This window comes from Podarcis pityusensis, assembly GCF_964106645.2.
Source record: "Podarcis pityusensis genome assembly, chromosome: 7".
NCBI classification, from domain to species: domain Eukaryota; kingdom Metazoa; phylum Chordata; class Lepidosauria; order Squamata; family Lacertidae; genus Podarcis; species Podarcis pityusensis.
In genome coordinates, this window is record NC_138031.1 from 33891178 (window position 1) to 33913758 (window position 22581).

The 22581-nt window shown below is 39.6% G+C and overlaps 1 protein-coding gene across 11 annotated transcripts in view; it reads left to right on the plus strand.

The window, feature by feature from the left end:
- The window catches only part of NCOA2 (nuclear receptor coactivator 2), a 127976-nt gene that overhangs the window by 80227 nt on the left and 25168 nt on the right, over positions 1 to 22581 (plus strand). For all 11 annotated transcript variants that reach the window (XM_081013275.1, XM_081013269.1, XM_081013266.1 and 8 more), the window contains 6 exons: positions 10143 to 10246; positions 10881 to 11058; positions 12479 to 12667; positions 14384 to 14485; positions 14573 to 14713; positions 19411 to 19558. In XM_081013275.1, coding sequence (XP_080869401.1) covers positions 10143 to 10246; positions 10881 to 11058; positions 12479 to 12667; positions 14384 to 14485; positions 14573 to 14713; positions 19411 to 19558 — 862 coding nt within the window. The remainder of the gene's footprint in view (positions 1 to 10142; positions 10247 to 10880; positions 11059 to 12478; positions 12668 to 14383; positions 14486 to 14572; positions 14714 to 19410; positions 19559 to 22581) is intronic.

Genomic DNA, 22581 nt, shown 5'->3' on the forward strand with positions numbered 1-22581 from the left:
TTATTTTAGTTCTCAATTATGATTTTGAGAGAAAATTGTGCTAAAGGTTTTGTGTCAAATACCTAGTTAGGTTGACTTTACAGCTTCCTTGCCTTGGAAGTTGCTAATTTCATAACCATGTAAACTGCATTTCGGTAATACACATTTTCTGTTTTTCTTCTGGAACTGGTAAAATGAAATGTTGCTGTTGTAAGTGTGAAATTATAAATGGCTTTACTAACATTGGTGGAGTTGTATAACTTGGACACTGGTTGTCTTGTTGGATACCTGGATTCCTTTGTTAGAAGCAATCTCTGAGTTTAGGATAAATGTAGCTTTGTTTCTATATCTGAGGGACCTATTGATTTGCTGCTTAACAAGTCCCTTTGCTGTCCCTCAAGAATGGAGAAGGTTCAGTTTCTTCCATGTTGATTATGGCATCTCTGTAGGCCAAATATTTGGATTTGTGATTCCATACAGCTGTAACAATGGCTGCCTACAAGCTATGGTTTGCAGATTTTGAGCTTCTTCCCCCCACATCAGCTGGGTTCAGAACGTAACTCCCATGTAAATGGGGAGTTGTCTGTATACCAGGGAGCCAAGCAGACTACATGAAGTGGGAAAGGGTGTTCAGCGGCAGTTGTGTCAACAGTCCAAACCATTCAAATGTTCCAGAGGTTCGCCAGGGCATTTAACAGGAGCACTAGTCATATCAGCTGGAAAATCCCTCAGAGCACCTGGAAACCTCTTGGACCCGTGTGAGGTCTCCGTGTGAACTAGAGCTCTCTCTGTGCATGGTTCTAATCCTTGTAGAAGCAACCCAAAGTCAGGATGAGGTCAGCCTTTCAATGCTGACTTCATCCTGACTTTACTGTAATGCATGAAAATCAGTTATAAATTCAGTTCAGCCTCAGTTTGTTGGTTGCCACTAGCATGTAGTACAGTAATTGCATCCTGATGAGCAGGACTGTTGAATTCATAAATGGAACGCGGTACCACATGGACTGCGTACACAACTGCATCTCTCCCTTGTATCTTAAAGATCCATTTGTGACACAACCCTGGAGTGAGAGGAGCCCTTGTACAGTGGCTGTCATTTTCTTTGGGCCTCTGAGCTTGCAGAGTCCAAGACAAACTGCAACTAGTCCCTGCACAGGGCTCTGTATGTGGGAAGAGGTGTGCAGAGTACTATTTGTTGCTATTGCTTGCTGTAGGCGCAGAAGACCCTGTGATCTCTCATGAGCACTGGTAGCACAGAGAAGTAAAAACTGTAAGAGAAGGAGGGATAAGGGAGCAAGCACTGGCAAGGGCAGACAACTGGCTCCTTAGTCTCTGTTCACAAGGATGTTCTGGACGGTTGCCTTTGTTAAACATGTAGCAAAGTGCTGAGCAATAAAAATATTCATAGTAGCTGTCACTGACAGTGCTTCCCTGTTGTAGAGGCAGTGCTACACTTGAAGGCAGAGCCTACGAGACCTTCCTTTTGCTGCCTGACAAAAGATGCTATGTACTCTGTTCAGTCCGACTCCCTTGTGTTTATTTCTGTTGGCTCTGCTGCATACAGTATTGTTGCTTTCCTTTTGTTCTTGCATTTCTGTGCTTTTTGTAAAAGGAATAGCAAGTCTTCCCGTGAAGCCAAAGTAAAAGGGACATAATCTTAACAACTCTGAGCTTCTACCAGTCATTTAAGCACCATGAACCCTAGTCATCGGTGATTAAAATAACATTTTCATAGCTTTCTGTTTGATGGTGTGGTGTTCATTTCAAAACAACTCAGGCATTCTGAGGCAAAGTGAAGAAAAACCCTACAGAATTGGGTTTTAAAAGAGCTTCTCTATTCAGCTTACGTTCTGTTTATTCTTAAAAGGTTCTGCCATTGAAGTGATGCCGGAAACTAGACAGTTTACCTATCAATTTGCACAAGAAAATATCAAGAGTAAATTTTATTTTAGCAAGTTACTTTTCAGCCATTTCTAGGAGAATCACCCACCTCAAATATTTTGAGTTCTATATGGGCTGATATGATTGAGGGCCATCTATGAAGATGGAAGTATGCTATGTTGTAGAAAATGGAGGTTTTAGATTTTAAGAAATGTCACATCTTATTATAGAGAAATGGCATAGTAGAAACCAGTCCCAGCTTGGTTGCATTCATTTCAGGGTGCTTTTTTTATTCCTGGAGAAACAAGAAATAAATGTGTTGTAGCATAAGACCTTCTGCTTGCAAAACATGTGATTTATCATTGAGTTGCGATCCATTTCACATGCATACTTGAGTGACAAATGGCCATCAGTTGAGATTTTAAAAATGTGAGATACTTCATGGTCACATACTCAAAAAAAATTCCCCTTGTACTTTGCACACCAAAATGTAGCCTTAGGCAAATTAATAATAAAACACACTTCTTCCACTTTGTAGGTACTGAAGGCTAAAGAAAGAAATATTTTAAAAACTACACATGATGCACGATGTGACTAAACAGCATATATACTCTAATGATATCGTGGTTCATGTTGAGAAAAAAAATCATATTTAATTAGCTGTGGAACATTTGTATTAATGCCTTCAGTTTCTAAAACTATTTGGAGATCTGATCTGAGGATTAGTGGTTTCATACAGTTCTAACAATGGTTGCCTGCAACCTATGGTTTGCAAATTTGGAGCCAGCCACAGAATGTGTGCTCCCTCCTTTCTCTTTTCACCTTCAACCATGGCTTGGTATTATATCTTCACTGATGCTAACCATAGTTGGTGGTAACGAGGGCCCCCATTCTTATTCACAGTTAAATTCAACATTTCACAGAACTGTAGAGTTCGAAGGGACTGTAAGGATTATCTAGTCCAACCCTGTGCTATGCAGGAATGTGCAGCTGTCCCGTATGGGGATCGAACCTGCAATCTTGGTGTTATCAGTACCATGCTCTAACCAACTGAGCTATCATAGAAACCCTGACTTGACAAAACACTGAGTGAAACAATGTTTTAAACCAATGAATTTTATGTAATCGAATGAGACGTTTCAAATAATGCTCACTATCATTTGTACTGAATTTAAATGCCTGCCAGAAGAACTAAATAATAATAATAATAATAATAATAATAATAATAATAATAATAATAATATGCTGGACATCTGACTGGGCTGCACCAGCCAATCTGGGCGGCTTCCAGCAAATTATAAAACCACAAATTCTATTATTCTTTCATTTCCTTTGTATAATCTTATATGACACATGCAGTTGTAACAGCAGAAAACAACTTTTCTGACACATTCTGCAAAGCATATAATGTGGCATTTGAAACACGGACAGTGTCATAGTTTTAGGGTAAAAAAACTTTCAGCTTTTAGGAATATTTTAGATTAATCTGTTGGTGTACTGTACTACTTCACACAATTCGGCATCCCTACTGATAAAAGTAAGACGGTCTGCTTTCTGTTCTCAGCCATCAAATGGAGAGAAGAAGGCGGGGAGGGCTGGAAATGTGATGTCATTGGTAGTAGGGGATTGGTTAATATGGCTGTCACTCCCCGCAGATTGTGAGAAGCTCTCATTTGCTGCCAAGGGGGCTGTGTGTTAGGAGGGGAATGAAGCAATCTCTTCACTGTTAGGGCTGATCTCAGTGAGTAAACAAGCTGGGAAATAGTGCAGCTGTGCTCTTTAAATATGCACTGCAGGAGATTTCAGCAAGCTGATGATATATCACGCATTAATGTTGAAAAGATAAACACATTTTGAGAGTGCAGGAAGGGCCTTGTGTTTTTATGTTGGCAGAATGCTTCCTAATGAATAAGAATGTGCTGCTGGCTCACAAAGCCATATGGCAGCTTTTCTAATTTTAGTTCAGTGCAGATGCATAATTCTCCCTTGTTTTACCTCCTAAAACCTTTCTGTGGTGATATGAATGTTTTCCTGTAATATCTTGGTTTTTAGCAGTAAATGTGCCTGTTGCTCTAATGCATCCTCCGCTCTGTTGTAAAATGCAGCCTGAACTTGATATTTTCTCTCTTACTTTTCTGAATAAAAGGCAAACATGGCTACGGATGGCACAGCCTTCCTGCTGAGCCTTAAAATTGGAATGCTAGTTAATTTTATATATTCTTTTGAAAAACTGGTGAAATCTTGCAAGAGTAACTGACAGTTTCCTGCTGACTGAAATAGTGAAATGTGATTACAGTCCATGAGAGCTTCACAGATTTCAGAGTCTGGGCTTTGAATAATAAAACTAAAAGAACCTTCCCAAAAGTTAACAAAGAGTAGGAGCAACTTTTAAACACTTCACTACGCTGGTCCAGCATATGGCATGTTTATAGCTTGCTATCTTTCTGAAAGTCCTGTTTTATTGCCAGAACACTGGTTTGTTAAAATGCTTGCAAATTTGAAACTATGCTGTTTCGGGTGCCATTTTGGTTTTTTTCAGCTGGTACTGTGACTACTTAAGAATATGTAATGTTACAAAACTGACGCCTGTCTAAAGTAAATTTCAAGTAATTCCAGGAACTGTTTCTGCTAAAATCCCCAACATTACATATTTTAGATTATCTGTGCCTCTTATTTTTCCTTGCTTTACGGTTCCAATACTGCTTTAGGCTACCCATGCAAACTAGGTATAGATTTAACAGATTTGCCATGGATGCCAATATCACTGTAATTGCCCCTGCTTTATCCTTCCACCCAGGCCAGGGGTCTGCAACCTTTAAGACAAAAAGAGCCACTTGGACCCGTTTCCGAAGAAAAAAAACCTGGGAGCCGCAAAACTCGTCGTTATAAAAATAACTTTTTTGTCACTTTTTAAAAATTATTTCTTTGTTTGACCCCTCAGAATTACTCCTCCTCATAGAAATAAACGTTAAATTAACAATTTACCTTTTTTTGTGTGTGTGTGTTCTTCACTCCCCTTCAAAACAGTGACCAGCGTACATGCCCCCTTTCAATTCAGTGACCAGCGTACATGCCCCTTACAATGTAGCGGGCGGGAAGGTGACGTCGGGACAGTGCGTGACTAACACACGCACCGCCCCCATGCGACGTCACAGCCAGTACAGCGCCCGCCACAGTGGGGAGTGTCGGGGCGCACAATGCGCCTCCTCCCCTCGCTAGTATCTTCCCCGGAGCCGCGGCAAAGGTGTAAAAGAGCCACATGTGGCTCCGGAGCCGTGGGTTGCAGACCCCTGACCCAGGCTAAAAGCAGAGTTACTGGGTATATACAATAACAGGCGTAAAACTAAATAGATTTGTGCCTACTTTTTTTATTTAACTCTGATGTCTTCCAGTCATATCATCATTTTTAATTTGTATACCACCTTTCTATCTTACAATACTCAAGACTGTTTACAAGCTGAAGAAACAAAAAATGTGCATCTTATAACAATCTAATGCAATACAAAAATGTGATAATAAAACATAACTTTAAAATAGGCAACCTCCATCAAAAAAGTAACATTCAGCAATCATTAGAATAGTACAAAATAATAATATCAACATATAAAAGTTAAACAGAAATCCACTCAACAGTTACAATAATATCTAAACTATAATCAATAAAACAATAGCAAGCCACAGTACATAAAACAATACAATGCACATTGAGAAGCAGAGGGTGGGGCAAGGCAGGTGGAAGGAGGCCTTGCCTGGTGGAGTCTCTCCCCTCACTTCTTCCACCAGGCACAGCTCCCTTATGAGGACTCCTAGGGCCAATATTATTTCTTTGCTGTCTTGCATTCATTAAAAATAGCCTACGAAGTAGCAGGATGCTTTTGTAGTTGAGTCAGTGGCGTCGGGGCAGGGGTGGGTGGGTGGTGCACCCCGAGTGCTGTGTCTGGGGGGGTGACAAGAAGGCAAGGATCCCGGTGCTGGTGGCAAACCACTATGTACAGCGCATGTGCAGCGTTGCACGCATGCACTGTATGTAACACCGCTGCACATGCGCTGTACATAGCGGTTTGCTGCCAGCACCGCTCGAGCACCGAATGGACAGTGGTGGGATCCCTCCGTCGCCGCTACAGCAGCGAACGGAGGATCCTCTGGATCCCAGCACCCTCTGTACATCGCTGGAGCACCGCTGCCAGCAAACTGCTATGTGCCGTACATGTGCGGCATCGCTACGTACAGCACATGTGCTGTACGTAGTGACTCCGCACATGTGCCGTACATAGCAGTTTGCTGCCCTGGGTGTCACAATGCCTTCGTTCTCCCCTGAGTTGAGTTTCTGATTAAAGTAGTGGCATACTGGAGAAACGGTGAACATCTTTCTCTTCCACCTTCACTGGTAGGCCTGATGTTTTTGTTCCGTCCACGCTATAGAAATTGCTGGATATTCTGTGGTGCAGTAACAAAGGATTGTGCTATATGCTGTTCTGCTCTCTTGGATGTAGGTTTTCATAATTCAAACATAATATACTTAGTGAAATATACTAAAGGTATATTGTGTGGTATAGCATAGTTTCATAATGAACATTTCATTTCCTAAGCAACAGTTGTTATACAAGTGTGAGCTGAGCTACATATGTGATTCAGTAATTATCATCAGTGTGGGACTTCTGGTTGTCCACAGATGTAGGAAGTGTAAAACAGTCTTAATAAGCTTTGATTTGTCAGTTATTCTTAAAATGGTGTGTGGGATCTCACATCTATTTTAAGCAGCTGTAGTTTGCTTTTCATAGAAAGAACTTGTTTTTAAACTCCTTTATTTAGGTCTTATCAAAATAGCAATAAAAACAGCCTTTTAGAATTTCAGTATTACAAGATGTTTTAGGATTTACCACTTCATCTTGTTCTGTTCACTTAAATCAAAATAGCAAATATAGAATTTATGCATCCCAGCCAACTTCCCATGAGATTTCTGCATGGGATGGATTTGCTTCTTTTGAAGTCATTTCTCCTGGGTCTGGTAAAATCAGGCTGAGAGGGGATGGCTGTTCGGGCCAGTAAGACCACTCTTTCAGAAATCCTTTCTGGTCTCAGAAGATCTGAGCAGCTATAGGTGAGTTTCTATTGTTCCTTGCCTGGGCATATCACCTTCTCACATATGAACCTTTCCTTCTCAGTTAGTTTCTTCAACTGTCAAGGCTCCTGTGAATGGCTAAAGCAGAATATTGTCTTTTTGGTGGTGATACAAAGCAGTGGAAAATTCTCCCTGGGGAGTTTCATTCTGTTGCCTTGCTTCTGAATTTTGGACTATTTCTTAAAGTGGTTCTCTTTTCTACTCATCGGGTATTTTATCATTGCTTTAATGAGTTATTTGATTTTTAGCAGTAAACTAATAATATACCTGGTAGACGCTGGGCCAAAAAACTAATATTTTAAGAAAGATACACCAGTCTTTCATCTAGCAAATTACAAGTATTAATGTATTCAATAGACTACAATTCAGATGTCTCTTCAGAATTTCATTTAAAATGTAATGGTTCAGCAACTATGCTCCATGGCGAATCATAAATAAATGACAATGTTTGCTTGCAAGAATGTTGGCTTTAAACATGAGCAATGTCTATTTTTTTCAGTACTGTTATTGTAGGAAAGATGTACAAAGATAGTAATTGCAGTTGTATGTTGGTTGGTTGACATCTGTCCTGGGAGGTAATGGAAGAGTGCGCCCACCTTCAAGGTGAATTCAAACCATTGGAGAGTTACAGTGCCTGCTGTGCCTGTAGAGACTGATATTGGAGAGACCAGTTTTGTTGCAGCTGGGGCAGATGAAGGCATCTGGTTGTGCTGATGCAAGCGTACCATGGCATTAAAAAAGGATGTGTACAAAAAATGGAAAAGGGGGGAAACCACCAAAGAGGAATTCAAACAAATAGCCAGCACGTGTAGACACAAAGTCAGAAAAGCTAAAGCACAGAATGAACTCAGGCTTGCTAGAGAGGTTAAAAGCAACAAAAAAGGCTTTTATGGGTATGTTCGTAGCAAAAGGAAGAACAAAGAAACAGTGGGGTCACTCAGAGGAGAAGATGGTGAAATGCAAACAGGGGACACAGAAAGGGCTGAACTCCTCAATGCCTTCTTTGCCTCAGTCTTCTCCGATAAAGAAAACAATGCCCGACCTGAAGAATTTGGAGCAAATGATTCAGCAGAGGAAACACAGCCCAGAATAACTAAGGAGATAGTACAAGAATACTTGGCTAGTTTAGATGTATTCAAGTCTCCAGGGCCAGATGAACTGCATCCAAGAGTATTAAAAGAACTGGCAGATGTGATCTCAGAACCACTGGCAGTCATCTTTGAGAATTCCTGGAGAACAGGCGAAGTCCCGGCAGACTGGAGGAGGGCAAATGTTGTCCCTATTTTCAAAAAGGGGGAAAGAGAGGACCCAAATAATTACCGCCCAGTCAGTCTGACATCAATACCAGGGAAGATTCTGGAGCAGATCATTAAGCAAACAGTCTGTGAGCACCTAGAAAGGAATGCTGTGATCACCAATAGTCAGCATGGATTTCTGAAAAATAAGTCATGTCAGACTAACCTGATCTTGTTTTTTGACAGAATTACAACCCTGGTAGATGAAGGGAACGCAGTGGATGTAGCCTACCTTGATTTCAGCAAGGCATTTGACAAGGTGCCCCATGATATTCTTGTAAAGAAGCTGGTAAAATGCGGTCTTGACTATGCTACCACTCAGTGGATTTGTAACTGGCTGACTGACCGAACCCAAAGGGTGCTCATCAATGGTTCCTCTTCATCCTGGATAAGAGTGACTAGTGGGGTGCCCCAGGGTTCTGTCTTGGGCCCGGTCTTATTCAACATCTTTATCAACGACTTGGATGATGGACTCAAGGGCATCCTGATCAAATTTGCAGATGACACCAAACTGGGAGGGGTGGCTAACACCCCAGAGGACAGGATCACACTTCAAAACGACCTTGACAGATTAGAGAACTGGGCCAAAACAAACAAGATGAATTTTAACAGGGAGAAATGTAAAGTATTGCACTTGGGCAAAAAAAATGAGAGGCACAAATACAAGATGGGTTACACCTGGCTTGAGAGCAGTACATGTGAAAAGGATCTAGGAGTCTTGGTTGACCACAAACTTGACATGAGCCAACAGTGTGACGCGGCAGCTAAAAAAGCCAATGCAATTCTGGGCTGCATCAATAGGAGTATAGCATCTCGATCAAGGGAAGTAATAGTGCCACTGTATTCTGCTCTGGTCAGACCTCACCTGGAGTACTGTGTCCAGTTCTGGGCACCACAGTTCAAGAAGGACACTGACAAACTGGAACGTGTCCAGAGGAGGGCAACCAAAATGGTCAAAGGCCTGGAAACGATGCCTTATGAGGAACGGCTAAGGGAGCTGGGCATGTTTAGCCTGGAGCAGAGGAGGTTAAGGGGTGATATGATAGCCAAGTTCAAATATATAAAAGGATGTCACATAGAGGAGGGAGAAAGGTTGTTTTCTGCTGCTCCAGAGCAGCGGACATGGAGCAATGGATCCAAACTACAAGAAAGAAGATTCCACCTAAACATTAGGAAGAACTTCCTGACAGTAAGAGCTGTTCGACAGTGGAATTTGCTGCCAAGGAGTGTGGTGGAGTCTCCTCCTTTGGAGGTCTTTAAGCAGAGGCTTGACAACCATATGTCAGGAGTGCTCTGATGGTGTTTCCTGCTTGGCAGGGGGTTAGACTCGATGGCCCTTGTGGTCTCTTCCAACTCTATGATTCTATGATTCATTTCTTCTTTATGTCCTCCGCACAGCAGTCGTTATATATGAAGGTCCTATAATTTAGTTCCATACCCAATAGGCATGTTGAGCTTTTCCTGGTCCTTGTTACATGTCTCAGAACAAACAAACAAAAAAACCTAACACAAAGAACTGGTTTTAAATCCTGGATACGAGTGAATATCTGTGAAATTATGCATGGTTAACATCCATGCCACCATAACCCTTATCTATGATGAAGCCTTCAGGGAAAGATTTGTCTGTGGGAAGGGATGTCCTTGAGGGACAGAACACAAACCTGCAGCTTGCTTCTGATATCCTTTTCCGTGGTTAAAGAATTGGAACTGTTGCATTTGAACAGGTCTGACAATTGTGACTAGTTCCATCTTGGCTTGCCATGCCTCTTTACTATAATAAGTGGGAAGTATAATCTTCTTAAGCCGCTCTGCTATGTTATTCAGTTCATAGTGTGACTGTGTCCCCCCTCCCTTTTTATGTGCAGAAAAAGCAGCGGCAGCCAATGAAGATGAAGTGCAGAAAGCTGATGTCTCATCAACAGGTCAGAGCGTCATTGACAAGGATACACTTGGACCAATGATGCTTGAGGTGAAGTGTTATGAAGTTCTTTTAACCTTTAGAATGAACAGCTATTCTGATGAGATTTGGCTAAATGAAAACAAAACACATTTCAACTCCACATAAGATTGTCAAACAAAGATTGTGCACAAAGCCTTTTTGTCCATTCATTGCCACTTTTATGATGCATTGTTTGAGCAATCTGCTTTCTTAGAGTAAATGTATGTTGTTCCTCCACCATTTTATATTAGAGAGTAAAGCTAAAGAAAGCAGGCATAGTCCATGTTTTTGCTGTCTTTTATACTGTATAATATTAAATAAAAGGAAAGTTCTGAGTTATTCCTAGGCATTTCTGCTCAGTCATGCTTGCATCAGTATAGCAGGTGTTGCTAAGCAACACAACTGCATTTTTTCTATGAAAACTTCATATTGATTTTCAGATATATTCTAATGAGGCTGAACTACTTTCTCACCTCCCCACCCCCAGTCAAGAGAGAAACTAAAGATAGTATGCTACTTGAAGGCTTAACAGCATAGTTAACAAATGAAGTCTGTTTTCCTCTCTGCAATGATTCAGAGTTAAGGAAGATGATAATAGCTTAGCTTTTATCTTGGTGCAGATTCTCGACAGTGAATGAAAATGTGTTGTTTTCTAACCTTTCAGGCCCTCGACGGGTTCTTCTTCGTAGTGAACCTAGAAGGTAATGTGGTGTTTGTATCGGAGAATGTGACACAGTACCTGAGGTACAACCAAGAAGAGCTGATGAACACAAGTGTGTACAGCATCCTGCATGTAGGGGACCACAATGAATTTGTCAGAAACCTGCTGCCAAAATCTTTAGGTACAGTTCTCCATCAACCTATAAATTTTAGTGGTTCCCTTCTCTCTGCCATAAGCTAGTGTTTAAGTTTGATGTAACATAATATCCTAATGTGTACATTACCTCTGTTCCGTTCTGAGATGTTTTCCCCTCTTCTATTCTGGCCTCTAAATCATCTTCTCAAATGACATTGTAATTTATTACTTTTGTCTTGGACTTTATGCATCACTTCATGTAATAACTGACAGCTGCATCATTCATCTCGCTATAAGCCAACTAGCTCACAGGCCACAAGTCCCACCACCTGAAGTTTTCTGTGACTTCCCTAGCCCCTCATTCATAATTTTTATTTAATTTGAAAAAAAATGAGTGTTTTTATGAGTCCCCTGCTATGATTCTATGATGCCAAAACGTTTTTGTGGGGCTCCTCAATTTTTTTACATATTAAGGACTTTAAAAAACAATAATTCTCCCACAGATACCCCAGTGTAATGCCAAAAGGTTTTATGTGTGCTCCAAGTTCCTAAAACGTCCTTTGCCACACAGCCTCAGAGGGTTGACCATGGGTTACTGTAACCGTTGGCCTAAAAAAGGTTAGCCATCCCTGCTATGACCTCAGTAGTCAAGATTTCTCATGCTATTTTTCCTCTTTTAAATCTTAGAGAAGTTAGGTGCAGATTATGTCTAGAATCAACTTTCTTTTCTTTTCTTCAAAATTTTTTTATTGGTTTTCCAAATTTGTAACAAATAAAACACAAAATGACAAACAAATAACAAAACATATAAAAAAGAAAAACATACATTCAATACTTCTTACAGGTAAAAATCCAAGTTAATTTCCATTATTAAATGACTTCCTCAAATCCTTCCTAACTGATTTTCATTAAATCTCATTTTAGCAATTTTCCAATATCCACTTTCTAATAAAATCAACTTTCTTATGATAGAAGGTTGAAAGGCTGTAGGAAACGTACCGGTAACTTTTTTATTTTTATTTTTGTCTCCAAAGGTTGTTGTGGGCTTTCCAACTCCAAAATTTTATTTTTTTACAGCTATTAACAACAAATCCTGGCATTCCACTTTCTCCCACTTGCTTTCAGAAAGCTGCTTCAACTGTTTTTTTTCTCCCTATGGGGAGATAATCTTGACATGTGGAAAACGCATGCGCTGGCACTTTTGAAGTATGGAGTGAGTGTTTGTTTATTATGTGGCAAGTACATAGGTCAAGAAGTGTATGCTGTGCAACAAAAACATTTGAAGGAGCTCTATAAGTCATCAGCCTTGTTAGTTTATCCCCCTTGTTGGTTATTGTTAATACTGTTTACAGGATTTTCACCCTTCCTCTTCCCGAGAGCTAGATCACCTTTAATATTTTAAAGATGGTCAAACAGAATATCTTGCCCAGCACCTAGTCATTCTGTATTATATTTATTTTTCTTAGTGAATGGAGGACCTTGGTCTGGTGAAGCTCCTAGACGCAACAGCCATACCTTTAACTGCCGAATGTTGGTAAAACCTTTAACTGATTCTGAAGAAGAAGGCCATGATAACCAGGAAGCACATCAGAAATATGAAACTATGCAGTGCTTTGCTGTTTCTCAACCAAAGTCCATCAAAGAAGAAGGTGAAGGTAATCAGAACATATTTTTTGAGATTGTTTTATGTTCAGTCTTTCCTTTAACCCTCCCTGATTGAGGCTTCTTTAACCTAAATTAATGGTACTTACATTGTTGTCTTTGTCTCTGTGACAGGCACTCATTGTTTAGGTGGAAATGTGTATTTTTTCTGACCCTTTGCAAAGTATCTAATTAACAAGTACAGTAGATGAGCCTTCTCTTTTTTGGAACTACATAAACACTGGTAGCATTATGTGCTATGCTTCTTGCATATCATAAGCACATTTTGGAAGTTAATGCATCTAAACCATTTTGGTGTGACCTTAAACAGGGTCCTACTCTTTTCTCTGGCACTCCCTCCAAAATAGGTGTGCATAGAAATTAGGGGAGAAATTGTGGTGGGATTTGCTGCAGTGAATAAAGCATAAGCAGAACTGGCCCACTGATTTTTTTTTCTTTGGAAACACTGCACTTCCCCTTCTTTTAGTTTCCCGAAATTACGGTTTTACTGTCTACTAAATTGCTTATTCTTTTCTTTTGGCTTATCTTGAAATATGAGATGCACTTTTGAGGTACTGCAGCTTTGAAATGTTTCAAGTTTATAAATATTCCCAAAGTGTCTTCACACATGGCATGTGTTTTGAATGAAATATTGAAACTGCAGCATTCCAGATGTATGCAGTACCCAGGTGAGAGAGAAAATAAATGCAGCTGCTTATTTTTTATAATGGTCTTTCCAACACACTGAAACTAATCTACACTTTAATGTTATTGTGGTTGGAGTATGAATGACCCAAGTCAGAATGCTTTCACCATCAGCCAAGAACTGGAGTGGCTTTAACTGGTGTGTAGACCATTTTCTACTTTTCTCTGATCTACTCAAACATCCATTTGGCTCTTGGGCAGCGGCCAGACAAGGACCCCTTAGGTTTTAATGCTTTGGGGTTGTTCAGGGTGTGCTTGAGAGCTGCTTGTTAGACATCTATACATTTGGCATTGTAGGTGTTTTAAAATTTCCTGTTTGTAATCCATGGAAGTAATAGAAGGGAGCACTAGCTATCAAATGTATGACAGCAGTTATTGTGGTGTGGTTATTACTCATCTTTTGGTTGGGAGTTCTGGGGATTGAATTGGGGATGTCTGAATGTGAGGCTGTTTATATGAAGCTAAGCATGAGTAAGATGGCATGAGAGGAAGGACAAAATATTTGGGAGGCATTTTTTCTTTTTTGGAGAAGTCTGGGGGGGGGGCGAGGCGGCAGGAATTGCTGGGATCCTCATGTGATGCTATCATGTTTCAAAGTGATAGAATGTTGGGTCTAAGGAACCGGTTTGGTTATTGCTATGCCCTATGAGCTTGAGAAGAGATTTGGATTGCCATCCTTATGGATGTGGAGTAGCGGAGAAGGAATGGGTGGTGTGAGATAAGAGGTGTCACAAAAGGATTACAGTAAGTTTTTTAACACTTAGGTTTTATCTCCCACATACATTTAGATCTTTCATTGCTGTGTTTTGAATGTAGTGTAGCAAGCAAAGTGAGCAGACTGAAAATCCATTTACATATTCTTAAGGGGTCTGTCGGATGAAGGTACAATAAGGAAATAATCAGTTCTGCGTGTCATATTTTTATCTTTGTTGTTTTAGTGTAAGTTTTTCTTTAAAAATTATATGGTCCAGCATAGATTTAGCAAACCTTTTCCTCCAATTAAAAATAATTTTGTCCCATTTAAGATCTTCAGTCCTGCTTGATTTGTGTGGCGAGAAGAGTTCCAATGAAGGAAAGGCCACTTCTGCCCTCATCAGAGACATTTAGCACTCGTCAAGATCTGCAAGGTACCGTGAAAGTGCAAGTCAAATCTTCTTTTATTAAAACAACAAAAAACAGATGTAGTTTCTAATAACAGCTTTATATACCTTCAGGCAAGATAACGTCACTTGACACTAGTACCATGCGAGCAGCTATGAAACCTGGCTGGGAAGATGTGGTGAGAAGGTGCATCCAGAGATTCTATGCACAGCATGAGGGAGATATGTCTTTTGCCAAGAGGCACCATCAGGAGGGTAAGGATCCATTGTTTCTTCAAGAATGTTTACAACAGAAAGAAAAGCACAAACTTTTGGCAAGTCATGATCCAGAAATCATACAGCAGCTCCAATACAATGCAGACGTGGAGTGCTAAGAAGTGCAAAGCCTTCCCCATTAGCTGCAATATCAGAAACTGCTTCATGTGTTGGTAGAACTGTCTACATTTTATATATTTTTTATTTATCTGGACATTTATATCTCAGTTGTCCATGATAAATTATACTCTAGATGGACTACAAATATAAATCTAAATCAGCAAACCAATTAAAATCAACATTTCAGTGGATGAAGAAGTCTGTCCTAGGTATATTGAAAACCCCATGAGCTGTAGATTGGCCTGCTTGATTCTTTTCAGAATACATCTAAGCACTGTTGTTGATGAAAACACTTTAAATAGATGAAAATACTTTAAATAGAATAGACAACTGAGGAAGAAGGGAATGTGATCAAACGGAATCTGACTGACCCAAATATGAATCTAGAGAGCTTATGTAAATTTTGAACCACCAAATGATGTATCTTTCCCGCCAATGTCTTTTTACTCCTGAGGAATTACTTGGATTAGGCGACGGCACAATTTGGACAAGATGTTTTGTGCAATACATTTAATAAGAAAGTACTTTGTGTGTCATGCAGTGACTAATGTAATGGCATGTGACACTTTCCCTGGAGATGTTTGAAAAATGCAAATGTATTAATTTATCCTAATTAAAGGTTCCAGTAAAGCGGGGTGAGAAACCTTTTTCAGTTCAAGGTTGCATTCCCTTTTGGCCAACTCTCTGAGGACTGCATGTCAGTGATAGGGTGGGCCATAACAAGTGTGGAAATGCACGAACTGGTCATGGCCACCCCCCACTTATGCCACCCATACGCATAGCACATAGATTTCCATTCCCTCCTCCTGCCTCCAAAAAAGAAAGCAGTTGGGGTTGAACAAAGCCTTTTTTACATTTGGTCTTTTCCCACCCAAGCTGCAGTTTCCACAAAGATTTTGCTGGTTCCCCATCTCTCCTTTAAATCTGTCCCCTTCTCTGTTGGGTTATTTTAATGTTCTGTGCTTTCATAGTGGTCTTTTGAAACAGTTTGGTTCATTCATTGTGCTACTCCTATTATCATCTGGCGTAAAATGTGATAACTGCTAAACAAGGCACAAATTATATAGAAAAGAAAGAAAGAAATAAATGCTGCCATGCTGATTTAAAGTGTAATAAGGACTGGATCTTCAGTCCTCAATAAATCCATCTTGAAAGCACTACTCATTTCTGAAAGGCTGCACTGAAAGAAAGTGTCAAGAATTAAGTCATTAGTTAGTTCATGTGTCTTCTATGGAGAAAAGGGTTAAATTCAACATTAAGGCCTGAAAACATGAGGTTGCCTGGTGAATGCTCTTGAGCATCTTCTTTCCTGAAGTTGCACTTTCCTGTGCTTTAGACCTTTAGAATCTCCACTTGCCACACCATGAGGGGCTGCTTGCTGGGGAGAAAAGATGAAAGCCCTGTCTATATACTGGATTGTGACTTAAAGTTTGGAGGAAATTTAATTATTTTCCATCTTATTAGAACCTCTTCTGCTACAGTAGGCTGCATACTCTTAAGAAGCTAATTTAGCATACATGTTGCAGCTTTGTCATCACTTTAGAAGGATGTATCGCTCTACCTCATGTGGTGTGCACATGAAATTGCTTTGAGCTCCAGTGCCGTGAACTCTCAACCCATCGGGTTTATACCCATGTTCTGTTGAACCAACAGATGAAGCATTAGGACAGTCATTATGACTCTAGCTTTGTATGTTGGGAATATGGCATGCACTAACCCTGGGTCAGTGCCAGAAAACACTTTGAGGTGCCTTCTGAATTTGACTAAGTGAAGAGTGTCAAGCAAAGTCCTGAGAATCACATTGAGTATTTTCCCCCTTGGTTTTAACAAGAACCTACTTTCATTCATAAATAGGACAGGTAACGTGCTTTTCTGTACACCCCAAATTCAGTGCAAAATGTCCTGCTAATTCCATGTTACACGAAACTAAATCAAAATGCTTTATTTTGTTTTACTGTATTGGTTTAAGCTGCCCAGAGCGTATGTCTCTTTTTTTCATTTGGCAAGCTGTAACTGTAATTGGAAGTAATTTGTCACATGACATCTTTTTTAAAAAAAATCCTAAACAAAATCTGTAGCTGTGGATTTGAATACACACACCCAGTTTTAAAAATGGATTAACTTCAGCGTTTTTAACATCAGAGTTGTTGACAAGGGAGTGTTGGAATTTCCTGCTCTGAACTAAAAGCACTGCTGCTGCTGAGAGTTCTGCCCAAAGGTTAGACTGAAACAATGACATACCTTCAGTGTGAAATTTTACTTTACAGTATGCCACAGTTAACAGGCTTTGTTCTTCTTTGCATTCCTACTCTACATAAAATCTTCTGGCTGTTTAACTTGTGTTTCCTGTTTTCCTGTGCCAAAATAATAATTTAAAATGTAGTAGCACGATAGAAAACTTTGAGGCAGGAACAGGGGAAAATCTTACCATACCAGTGTTGAAAGACTGGGGGAGGGGAAAAAATTGTCTAGCATTGTCAGAGTCTGAATGTTACTTGATCTACTACGTGATTGACACAAAGATGTTGTCAAAGATAAATATTTTAAACCTTAACTCTTGTTTTTCAGCATTATGTGTTCAAAATGTGGAGATGATTAAGGGAGAGGCATAAATATAATTTCATAGGATAGACATAAACACAAGTATGAAGGAGTTTTGAGCCAGTTCAGGAAAATCAAAAATTGAAACTAGTTTATCAGGTTTCACAGTGAAGAAAACATTAAAATAAACCAGCTGGTAACTCATTGTTTTCATTTAAAGAAGGGGCAAAATTGAAATTCCAGATCTGGAAAAGCACATTTTTTTGCAGTGCAACTTAAAAGTGTCTTGTGTCAGTGTTCAAATCCTGAAAGACAGATTTAGGGGAGGCATGTGCAAGAAAAATCCCATTTTTGTTCAACTAAGTAAAATTATTTAATAAAATTATATGTAGACTCATGAAAGTAAAAAGGTTTGGCACTAGGCAATATTTCTTCTTCAAAAGACTTGGATGATAGAAATTTACAGGAGAGCATATGGGGCCAGAGTCTGTGGGACTAGGGCATGGGTAGGCAAACTAAGGCCTGGGGGCCGGATCCGGCCCAATCACCTTCTAAATACGGCCCACGGATAGTCCGTGAATCAGCGTGTTTTTACATGAGTAGAATGTGTGCTTTTATTTAAAATGTGTCTCTGGGTTGTGAGGCATAGGAATTTGTTCTTTTTTCTCCCCCCCCCCCCCAATATAGTCCGACCCCACACAGGGTCTGAGGGACAGTGGACCGGCCCCCTGCTGAAAAAGTTTGCTCACCCCTAGACTAGGGCCTACCTTTTTTTCAGTTGGAATTCCAATCCTATTCCATTTCACACTAAATTTATGCCAAAGACTTGGAATTTCCCCCTCAGAAATACACGTTACCCAAAGAATGCATCTGCATATTGGTTGCTTTAGGTGAGCACACCTTAAGTAAACTGAATTTTGTTGAGGATCACCTGTGATCTCCCACAGGGCAAGAAAGGGGCACTGCTAAGCTCTCAGCACAAAGTAAGCTTGCTACCAAATCTCTCTTGTCAATTTACTTGATAAGCTTGCCAAAATGAAAGCAAGGAAGATGTCATTCAAGTAGATTACCTGTCTATTGTAATAAATGACTTTTTGTCTGTATTAGGCAATTGGTTGAGCATTTTTGTTCCAGTTTAGCAATTGTAAATGATGTTTTTAGAAACCATGATGTTCTGAGATATCCTTATGTTGGAATGTGAAATGAACATTTTCCATTAAAGTAGGTTTGCCTAGCTACAGAACATACTATAAACTATATAATATATATATTATGTTGATATTCCTCCCTTTACTTAAATAGGCTGTGTTTTCCTGAGAGCATTTGGGGGACAGATGTAGGAGGCTGGCCCCAGGTTTTGCTCCAGGTTACCTCACTGCCACTTCTCATTTTTCTGCCATCTCCAGCTAATTGCAGGAAGGCCTGATTAAGTTGTAGACAAACTGTTCTCCCCTTCTAGTCATGTCGTGGCTCAAGTTGGCATATGTTCGGGGAGAATTTTCCATCCCTTGGGATGCTAGTCCGTATATTGTATCATTCTAAGGTATGCTCCTGGTTAACAAATTTATCCCAGTCAGTGTACTTTGCTAGTTTGTCTAAAGCAGAATGGGCTAGAATGCTTTGTATTAATTATCTGGAGACATGTCAGGAAGCTAGCTGTGACTAGCTTTGTCCCTGGCAAGTTAATTTCAGTTGTGAGTCACTGTCTCCTCTGGTTGGAACAGGTGGAAATCATTCTTATTTTAGATTATTCTCCATGAAGAGAAAATTCGCAGGTAAGTGCACTGTTTTTGCAATGCTGGCACTGTCTCTAACTCACTCTTTCGGTTAATACTTTACTGCAGTTGCACTTTGGTCTTAATCTGCAAAACATTAGCTTTTCCTTTAACACAGCCTTGCTGGTTTTGCAAAAGAAAATGCAGATTTTTTTTCTAGCTTTCTAAAGAAGGCAATGAAAACAGAGTCCACATTTTCATGTGGATTATCCTGCAGCCTGGATTTCTTACTACTTTTTTCTTGTTTCTCCTTGTTTACAGTGCTGAGGCAGGGACTAGCTTTCAGTCCTGTTTATCGATTTTCCTTGTCTGACGGCAACATAGTTGCTGCCCAAACGAAGAGCAAGCTCATCCGTTCTCAGACTACTGGTGAACCTCAGCTTGTAATATCCTTGCATATGCTTCAAAGGTAATTTATACAATTTTTGCTGCCTTGAAAAATCTTCAACCTCACTTCCTAAGAACAGCTGCTGCAAGAGTACATAATTTATCATGCATTATTGCAGTAGCCCCCTTTAGCTATATTGGGTGTAGCATGACAGTAAAATAAAGTATAGTTTTGATTTTAATGGTTTCTGTTTTGTAAAGAAAACATCCTAGTCCATTTATTTAAATAGTGCTTCCAACCAACCACATGAATTTGGGACTTCAGTTGAAGATACAGATTGGTGTTTAACAGCTGTTTTATCACTTTGAAATCCACATCTACTTTGACCACACTTAATTTTAACGTTCCTCATAAGATAAAATCATAATACTTCATGTAGTACATTTGGTATGTTGAGCCCCTCACTTTGTGTACAAGCATGGAAATCCTTGCAGGACCAGTTGCATTCTCAACTCAGGCTCATTCTGGGGTTTGAAGGGTTTCGCTATTGGGAAATCTGAACAATTTTCTTGTATGCACTAATGATATTGTTTTGTAAGAAACTTAAGAGAACTGCTTGGAGAACACATCCTTGCATGTAAATATTCACCATTGTTCCAGTTCAACATCTCCTTCACTCTTCCAAGAGAGATCACTATGGGACAAAAAAATGAAGAATATAGACAAAGGGAAATGACAGTTTTTTCTCCAGAATCTGCAGTTTCTATTCATTAAATATGAAAAGTTCAGTGCTTGGTTATGAGAAGCAGTTGCATATTTGTGTCAGACTCAATTATGAACTATGCATAAGTTTTAATAAGAATTATCTTTCGTCGTTGTTTATCTGTTAGCTGCTGAACATTGTACAAAAAAATACTTTACTGACTTTGACTATACCCTCTGAACATTGCTGTTTAAACAATTCAGAACTGTTTTTGTTGGAGTTAAGGGGACCTTTTTATATTTTGAAGGTGGCTGATGAGGCAGCAAGCTAAATAAAAACTGCCAGGCTACAGGGCACATACTTACAAGAAAGTTAAGTTTTTCTAGCTTATAATGCAATCTGAGAAACAGTAGATTAACATGAACCTTTGGGAGTTTTGTGCATTTTTAAACAAAGTTTCCCCTTTCATTTTAGTCATCTCATGCTAACAAGAATTGACTGGACAGTTTCTCTTCCTCCTCAGCTTTTCTTTCTAGTTCTCATGCCACTAGCAGGGCAAAGTTTAAATGTTTCAGCTGTAGAGCTTTCAGTGCAAACCCTGCAAAGGAATGTTTAAACCAGTGCCAAAACTCCATCCATCTTCCCTCTCTCCACCCCCCCTTTCTTTTTTCTTTTCTTTTTTCTTCTCCCCCTAATGCCTCAACAAATGAAACGGATTTGTAAAAATGTTACATGAAAAAAAAAATACGAGGCACTACACTTCTGTAAAACAAGAAAATCCTTAATAAAATATTTTTTAAAAAAACAACAAAAAAATATAGTTAGTTCATAAAGCACTTTTCCTTCAGTGTTCTTTCAGTAATTTAGCAAACTTGTAATTTTTAAGAAACTTTTTTTTGGGGGGGACGGACATTGATAGCTCCCATTTTTAAGTCTGGAGAGAGGAACTGACTACAGATGTTATTCAGTGTAAATTTATAACAGAACAAAAACCTTATGTACAAAAGAAAATCTGCAAAGAAAACTAAACTTGGATAGTCTTCAAAGAGATTTCATGCACATATCTTCGCTCAAGAAATGTATTTTCAAACAGCAATATCTTGTTCCTGAAAAATGTGATTCTTCTCTAGATAGTGCTACTGTGTAGAATGTGGTTCACCTGTATGCTGTTGTTCTCAGCATGGGGAAGTGATGAGAGAGGCAGTGCGAGGAAGCTATTTTGCTTCTTTAGATGCTCATGTAGGGAATTCAATCCAAGAAAGAGTTGGAAGAAAACTTACCCTGAGATTTTAAGCAGTGGATCTGAAGGCAAATCTTCTTTCTCCAGGTTCCTATGGTAGGCTCCCCTGCATGAGATTTAAGGCATCCCTAAATAACACTTGTTCAGTTTATCATACCTGCACGCACTGAAAAGCCCAAATGGTAGAAGGTATGGGGACATGTCTCTCTGTTTTTTATAAACTGGTTAGAGATATGCTGCTGCACAGAGGAGATTTAATCTGCAGTCTCCACACAGCCGCCATCACTGCTTGTCCAGTGGTTTCCTAAAGTAGTGGGTGGAGATCTTTCCCCAAAGCTTCCCTGCTAATTGCCTTATATCTCTCTTCTCCACTGCCAGAAGCCACTAGAATAGTCCGAGTTCCCCACTTCACAGAATACTTGGATTGGAAGATTTGTGCTACCAATGTTCATGCTGCAGTGTACATTTAACAACCTTTTGTTTTTAAACAAATAGTTTTGGGCTGGTAATATAGTTTTCTCCCCCTCTTCTCACTCCAAGTCATTTATTGCATACATATGGAATAACATTCTGTTTACCTGTGGGATTATTCTACAAGGGATACTATTTGGTTGGAGCACACTTTAGTCATCTGGAAAAACCTCCTCCTCTTGCCCCCATCTCTGTCCTTCATGCACATTCTTTAGCTTGCATGTACCCACAAAATCTTTCTCTAACTATGCTGATCTCATTCTGAACTTGTTTGCTGTACTGTAGTTTTTTTGGCTTCCATACTTAAAGCAGTGTTGTAATTTTTTTTTGGCTGTACTTTGAGATGACTTTTAAAACTTGCTTTTTACTGTAACTCTTGTTGGCAAATGAGGCAGCAGTTTCAAGGCTGTAAAAGGCATGTTCGTTTACTTTCAGATTGTCAACAAATGCCTATCCTCTTTCTGCTTTCTTTTTTCAGAAGTGGATTTGTCTGATTCTCTCTTATATAATCAAAATAGTGAAAACTTTATTTGCTATCAGAACAAACTTGTAGATATCTAATTGGAGCTTTCTCTCTTATGTGATATTAAGATATCTGTTAAGACAGAAATGAACCCAAGAGCCATGGGATCCATTTCCAGCTGTTAACTCATTTGGGTTCCTTGCCAAAATAAATATATTTCCACAGTC